At 46.7% G+C, this 7738-nt stretch overlaps 1 protein-coding gene across 2 annotated transcripts; it reads left to right on the forward strand.

The window, feature by feature from the left end:
• The first annotated feature begins 4714 nt into the window (after window positions 1–4714).
• Window positions 4715–7665, forward strand: LOC140000492 (olfactory receptor 6E1-like). 2 transcript variants are annotated; one of them, XM_072030386.1, is made up of 2 exons: window positions 4715–4909; window positions 5001–7665. In XM_072030386.1, the coding sequence occupies exon 2, from the start codon at window positions 5670–5672 to the stop codon at window positions 6801–6803; it is 1134 nt and encodes a 377-aa protein (XP_071886487.1). In that variant the 5' UTR covers window positions 4715–4909; window positions 5001–5669; the 3' UTR covers window positions 6804–7665. The 2 variants fall into 2 exon arrangements, with proteins under 2 accessions (XP_071886487.1, XP_071886486.1); XM_072030385.1 differs by having other exon boundaries at window positions 4715–4856.
• Window positions 7666–7738: the final 73 nt, after the last annotated feature.

Consider the following 7738-nt stretch of genomic DNA (forward strand, 5'->3'; position numbering starts at 1 on the left):
GTTTAACACACTCTGATCAGATCTGTCGTTATCTCAACCTTTCGTGCCCCACGTTGGGCGCCAAAAGGACTGTCGTGGTTTAACCCGGCCGGCAGCTAAACACCACGCAGCCGTTCGCTCACCCTCCCCCCTCCCTCTCTGGGACGGGGAAGAGAAATGGAAAGTGAAGCCCGTGAGTTGAGATAAAGACAGTTTAATAAGACAGGAAAATAATAATAACAAAATAATAATAATAATAATGATACAATGGTGATAATACGAAAGTAATAATAGTATGTACAAACAAGTGATGCACAATGCAATTGCTCACCACCCGCTGACCGATGCCCAGCCTAACCCCGAGCAGTCCGGCCCCCTCCCCCCAGCTAGCCACCCCTATCTATTGTTTAGCATGACGTCAGATGGTATGGAATACCCCTTTGGCTAGTTTGGGTCACCTGTCCTGGCTCTGTCCCCTCCCAGCTCTTACTGCAACCCCAGCCTGCCCGTTGGCAGGACAGAGCAAAGGCTGAGATGTCCTTGGCTTAGTATAAGCACTGCTCTGCAACAATTAAAGCATCGGGGTGTTATCAGAACTCTTCTCATCCTAAGCCAAAACACAGCATTCCACCAGCTACTAGGAAGAAAATTAATTCTGTGCTAACTGAAACCAGGACACAAGGCCAAGTGCAAGGTGTTGCACTTGGGCTGGGGCAATCCCAGGTATTCATATCAACTCGGAGAAGAAGAAGTTGAGAGCAGACCTGCATAGAAAGACTTGAAGGTCCTGATGCATGAGACGATGGACATGAGCCAGAAGTGCGTGCTTGCAGCCCGGAAGGCCAACTATGTCCTGGTCTGCATTAAAAAAAAAGGAGGAGTCCAGCAGGGAGAGGGAGGTGATTGTCCCCCTCTAATCTACTCTTGTCAGACCCCACCTGGAATCCTGTGTGCAGGCCTGGGACCCCCAGCACAAGGAGGATGTGGAGCTCTTGGAAGGCGTCCAGAGGAGGGCCACAAAGATGATCAGAGTGCTGGAGTACCTCTCCTATGCAGAAAGTTGAGGGAACTGGGCTTGTTTAGCTTGGAGAAGAGAAAGCTCTGGGGAGACCTCATTGCAGCCTTCCAGTACATAAAGGGTGCATATAAACAGGAGGGGAAATGCCTGTTTACATGTGTTGATAGTGATAGGACAAGGGGGAAGGACTTAAACTAAGGCAGGGGTGATTTAGGTTAGAAAGTAAGAGAAAGTTTTTCACTCAGAGGGTGGTGAGGTACTGGAACAGGTTGCCCAGGAAGGTTGTGGATGCCCCATCCCTGGAGGCATTCAAGGCCAGGCTGGATGCGGCTCTGGGCAGCCTGCTCTGGTGGTTGCCAACCCTGCCCAGAGCAGCAGTGCTGGACCTAGATGATCTCTAAGGTCCTTTTCAACACATGGCCATTCTATGATTCGATGATTCTATGACTTTCACACCAACTCCTTCACTGAAGAGTTCTCGACTTTATCCTAAACTATACATACAGTTCTTAATTCACTTTTCCACAAAGAGGTGGTCATTTCTTTCAGTATGACCTGGACTTGCTAAAGGCAGCATCGGGAAACGTGAGTCTGGGCATGTGGGAGGCCTTCTGAAGCATGAGCTGGTTGGCAGGCAGAGTACCTGAGGGATTGTACAGGGCATCCCCTGCACTGAGTGTTCCTGGGTGGGCTGGGAAGAGGCTTCCTGAGTACAATAGCTCCTTGTAGCCCTGTGGATGCTAGCTGTGAGGTCACTTCTGTCCCAGAACCTGGCTGGCCAACAGCAGGAAGGAAGAGCCTCTGAGGTCATAAAAGGCCATCAGAAAGCTGCCCCCAACAGGGTGACACATTTAGGGAGGTCAAGGGAAATCTGGGAGAATAAAGTGAGGAGATTTGTGGGAGAGAAGATTAGCTTAGCTAATGGAAAGGAAAGATTTTGAAGAAGTGGCAAATGGTTCAGGTAAGGCTGATGGTTCTGCAATACTCACCGGGAAAATATTAATGTTATGCCCTCATAATATTTCTAACCAGGAACATTAAAACCTAGTGCTACCCTAATTACTATGCTTCACCATGGAAAGAATCCACTGCTCTAATCCCAAACTTCAAATCCTACCTTTATCTTAAACCCCCAAACACATCACCTGTTACCATTAGTCTTATCCAATTGATCGCACTCATCCCTAGCCCTTAATCGCTAGCATTAAATTGCCAGCCTTAACACCAACCCTTGTCCCATAACAAAGCACATAATAAAACCCTAACCAGAGACTGGTGGGGATGAACTGCTCATGTCAGCTGTGCCTAGGGATCTCTAGTGGCAGCAGGAGGCCCATGGCTGTGCAGGTGGATGTCAGGGCACTTCTGACTGAGGATATCATGTGCGACCTTCAGCAACATGGCTGGTGTATACTTTTATCATTTTAGCTGTCATAAGTAACTGAGGAGACGCTGACATGAAGCTAGTGTAAATATTTATTTCAAGGTCAGTCCTGACCTAGTACCTAACAGAGCTTTCACACAGGGGTCTTCTGTCCATCAGAGAAGCTGAAAGGCCATCAGGAGGTGCATGGCCTTGGAAGACGAAAACGACCTTGCCTTTATCTTGCTAGGTGCCAGGTGTCAAGGAGGCTGCTGGGTTTGGATGTTTTTATAGGGTGTCGATTATGCCTTAGAAACTCTGACTCCAGCAGGAAGCAATTGGTTTTGGTGGGGACTGTGAGCTCGCTTCTGCCTCTGGAGTTGAGAGGCCAGCATCAGGAGCATGGCTGGGCAAGGGACTGGGAGGTCCTATGTTTCTGAAGTAGCTGCCAGGTCAACCCTCACCTCTGGGCTGCCAGATGGACTTTTAGGCTCACATCTCGCAGTGTCTCTCACAGACCAGCAGAAGGCACCTGGTGCTTGTGTGATGCCCTCTGCCCAAGTACCTGAAAGGCCCATTCAGAAGCATGTCTCAGAGGCTTCCTTACCAAGGTTCTGGTTTGCTCAGTGTCAGCTGGCAGCATCCTTCCTCAGCACAGAGGAGAACTGAAACACAGGGCTGCTTTAGCCCACCAATGATCACAATTCCAGGACTGTCTGCTTCTCAACTTTCAACAAACACAACCCACACAGATCCTTGCTCGATGAACACTTTAATTGATGAGGGTATTTCTCTGGAGTTTCGCAGAGACAAAATTTTTCTGAAGTCTGTAGCTCATCAGCTGAGATTTCTTCCAGATGAGAAAGCCAGGTGTGAGACCTGAAGAGGAAAAGAAATTCTCTTAACCCCCACCATGAGCAATAGCCCAGGTGCAACATGGACAACCAAGTTGCCAAAGTACTGAGATGATGCAGCCCACTGGGAGCAAAGGAATTAGATGTGAAGGAAGGGGTCCAGCTGGAGGAGAGATACCATACAGATGAGAGCCTGTGAATAAAAATAGATGGGATAACCCAAACATTGGTTTCTGGGGTCAGTTCTGATACCTTTGGTTATCTGAAAATTCTGCATGGATCGGAAAAGCATGACATAGGCTTTTAAGGTGACTGTCACCCATTTCAGTAGCTGCAGGAGGTAGAAAATACATGGACTGGGACAGATGCTGTGCACTTCTTTCCTGGGTGCTTACAAAAAAGTGTTCCTCTTCCTTGACTAGCTCCACCTGAATGAGGAGTTCATGTATCAGGCTTGGATGTGAAGCCTGTGCTCCAGTGTGAGGCTCCTGAGGCAGACTGGGATGCATATCTCTTGTCCTTAGCAGCAGCAGCACAAACAACTGTGCCCAGTGGGTCTCCCTGTCCTGCATTTCCATTCAAGACAGAGGTAGCTTTTAAACTAAAAGAGGGTAGTATTAGACTAGATATTCAGAAGAAATTGATTTCTCTGAGGGCGGTGAGGTACTATAACTGGTTGACCAGAAAATCTGTGTGTGCCCCATTCCTGGAATTCATGAAGGCCAGGTTTAATGGGGTTTGAGCAACCTGGTCTGGTACAAGGTGTTCTGGCCTATGGCAGGGCAGTTGGAACTAGGTGATGTTTTAGGTAGCTTTGAAACCAAATCTTCCTATGTTTTTGTGATCTTATGATTAATGTGACTGACCAGACTTGTTTCCCATCACTGCCTCCTATGATTATTTACCCTCGTTGTAGGGGAAAAGGTCCTTGACCAGATCCCCTCAGTTCTTAGCTGCCTGTCAGGTCTAAACCACAACATATTGCTGTTGGTGACTGGGCCAATCTTCAGCTAAAACAATTACAGCCAATGGATTAATCTGAACAAGTTTTCCAGAGGAAGCCAGTGCACAGTGCACAGTGCCTCAGCAGGGCATTTGGAGTCTAAGACCAGCCCAAATCCCAGGCTGAAATGTCCACATAAACATGGTTGTACTCCCCACTTCTGATCTTCCCATTTTACTGCCTAAGTGCACCCATTCTACCCTGGGAAAGGTCCTGAGGGGACAATACAGCCCACTGAGAAACTACTTTTCTGCCTTCAACCTGTCTTCTGTTCTTCCACCCTTGCATTTTGAGGTGTTCTCTTTTTGCAGTCATTTCTCTGATCCTTTCTGTCTAAAAACATAGGGAAAGGTGAAGGAGAAAATATCTGTTTTATTAAACAAGTTTCTCTCTCTCTCTCTCTCTCTCTCTTTATTTATTTATTTATTTATTTTCTCTTAGAAGAGTAGTTTGATTTACAGAAGAGAATAATTTACCAAAATCATCAGACACCTGAGACTTCAGTAATGAGTTTCACCTATTTCACTCCTGGTGCCTGTGAGAACTTGTTCTCCCGAGGCTCCCCCAACAGTCAATGGAGACAAAAGAAAGTGCTCGTGGCTGGGTCATCACAGCCTAGAACTGTAATACAAGATAAAGGTGAGGAATCTCTTTCAGATGCTCTTCTCTCTCTCAGCATTGACAGGATAGGAGTAAGTTAAATTGCTCAACCTGAATGATATAACTTTTAGACAACTGAAATATACACCTGCATGGTAATACTTGGCACTTTGTTTTTTCTAGGTGCTTCCTCTTTCTACTTCAAGGACTGTCCTTAAGCTTTCAAAGATGACAAAATTTGTTCCACCTCTCAGAAAAGTAAGGCAGTTAGGTGAGGCCATTTGATTGTACGAGAGAATAGCAACTATTTGGAAACAACTGCATTTCCACACAGAATGAGGTCGGATGCGACTCTGTGACAGATCTGTTTCCACTGACCTGGTGGGACCATAATGAATTTTGACTTCAATTTAGAGTACTGAAAAAAGCAAGCTACACTTGCTACTTGTATTCCATCTTTCCTAAAGAAACAGAGGAAGATGATGTAGAAGAAAGCAGGGCGTTACAAAAGAGGTACTTGAAATTTGCTTAATTTGAAATCAAGCAAGGGATCCCCAGTGGTTGCTAGTCCAAAAAGGGTGTATACTGAAGAGGAGAGATAATAAATTCCAATGTACATATTTGAACTGATGATTTAGCTTTTACATAATAGAAAGCATTTATGCAGGACATGAAATTCCCTTTGGAAACACTGGTATGATGGATGCTTGCAATTCTTCTGAGTGGAATTTCACAGGAATAGAGTAGAACAGAGTAACAATCCGTTCTTAGCCCTGTATTTTTGTAGCGAGAATCATTTGTAGCTGATGGACAAAGGTGGAAAGAAGACAAGAAATTCTCTGAGGATTCTGCATGATATGTGAAACAGAAAAGTCAGGGTGTGAGGAATGTGCAAAAGAATCTGTGTGTGTGTGTTGTATAGGAAGTCTGCAAGCAAGGCAAGAGAGAAGGAAGGAGATAGCTTTCTGTCCAGACCATGAAATTATTGGACTTGTTTTTGCCATGTTCCTACGTCAGCAGGATGAATGGAACTTGGGTATGGGAACAGGCAATGGAACTGTCATTTCTGAATTCATCCTCATGGGCTTCTCAGGGCTTGATCAAAGGCTACGGCTATTTCTCTGCCTGGTCCTTCTACTCATGTACCTGACAACGGTGATGGGGAATGCAGCCATCATTTTCCTGGTGTGTGTGGATAACCGCCTGCAAACCCCCATGTACTTTTTCATTGGCAATCTGGCATTCCTGGAAATCTGGTTTACATCCTCCACAAGCACCAAACTGTTGGTAATTCTGAGCTCTGGCAGGAGAACAATCTCAGTAGGCAGATGCTTTGCCCAGTCCTCCTTCTATTTTGCCCTGGGTGCTGTAGAGTTTTCTCTCCTTGTTGTCATGTCCTTTGACCGTTACCTTGCCATCTGCCAGCCTTTGCGCTATGCTGCCATCATGAAGCATCAGCTCTGCGTCCAGCTGGTTGCTGCTGTTTGGGTCATGGGCTTCACATTCTTGATTTACCACCTGGTGCTGCTCTCCAAGCTCACTTTCTGTGGTTCAAACAAGATCCAGCATTTTTTTTGTGACAACACCCCCTTATTCCAACTGTCTAGCTCTGATGTCACCCTGCTTTGGAAAACTGAATCTGTTTTCATATTGTTTATTGTGCTGTCTTCCTTGTGTCTAACTCTGGCATCTTACACAAGCATCTTCTTCTGTATCCTACAAATGCCAGCAGCCTCTGCAAGGAGAAAAGCTTTTGCTACGTGCTCTTCCCATCTCACCACCTTGGCCGTTGTCTATGGAAGCTGCATTGCTCTCTACGCACCCTCCTCAGGACATGTTTCTTTGGAGACCAACAACATTGTAGCTTTGCTGAACACTGTCCTGTACCCATTCTTAAACCCATTCATCTACAGTCTTAGAAACAAGGCTGTGATGCTGGCCCTGAAGGAAGCCATGACCCGTGCAACAGCACAGCTTTTCCCCTAACCGTGATTCATTTCTGAAGAGCAATTTGAGTTCTCTGCCGTCGTATCTTATGTAATACCACAATCATACATATGTGACCTCCACATGCAGATGCCTCCAGAGGATTATGTTCTTGCTGGATTGTATTAGGCTGTGTGATAAGAAGCACATCTGCAAACAAAATAAAGGCCCAAGGAAATGATGACAGGATGAATAATTCGGTTCATGCCCTGCCCTGGCTGCTTCCAGGCCCATCACAGGAGAGTCCTCAGCTCAACAAAAGCCCATCTCCATGAGCCCAGAAGAGCACAAAGCACAATGGCAGGTGGGAACCCAAGTCACTGGCTCCTATGGAACCAAGATCTTGTCCCAGCTCCTTCCAGGACTGCCTTGGGAGGGCTGTCACCCCACTGTCCAGGCAGAAACCCATCCAGATGTGTCACTGGCAGCAGCTCTCCACATCAGCATTTGGAGTAATGGGATTGCTGCCAAGGGCTGTAGGTCACCTGATGATCATACATAGGGGTAAATGCAGCAGCTGGACTATAACCAGGGCATCAGAGGGCCCATGTGTTATTGTAGTCAGCAACAGGAGAGATGGGAGTGTGTGGACTTAATGTGTGTGTGCCTGTGTCATTGTGAGTGTGTGTGAGATTGGGGTGGTGTGTGGCAGCAGCTACAGTGGGGCTGCACCCACAGGGGCTCATATGTCCAACCGTCTTCAGCTGGGCAGACTGGGAGTCAGGAACTTGTCCTGGACAGGCTGAGTATCTGATCCCAGCTGCTGGAGGGTTCTACCTTGCACACATGCACATGAACATGCATTTGTGCACACAATAACTTTGTGTTTCCAAATAATGGGCCTCCATCTTGCTCAGCCAGAGAGGCAATCAGGATAATGCTGCTGCTGTTTGTGGTTGTGTGAATGCTGAGTGTACCTGCCTGCATTCACCCAT

Source organism: Anas platyrhynchos, chromosome 32 (genome assembly GCF_047663525.1).
Source record: "Anas platyrhynchos isolate ZD024472 breed Pekin duck chromosome 32, IASCAAS_PekinDuck_T2T, whole genome shotgun sequence".
In the NCBI taxonomy this organism is placed as follows: domain Eukaryota; kingdom Metazoa; phylum Chordata; class Aves; order Anseriformes; family Anatidae; genus Anas; species Anas platyrhynchos.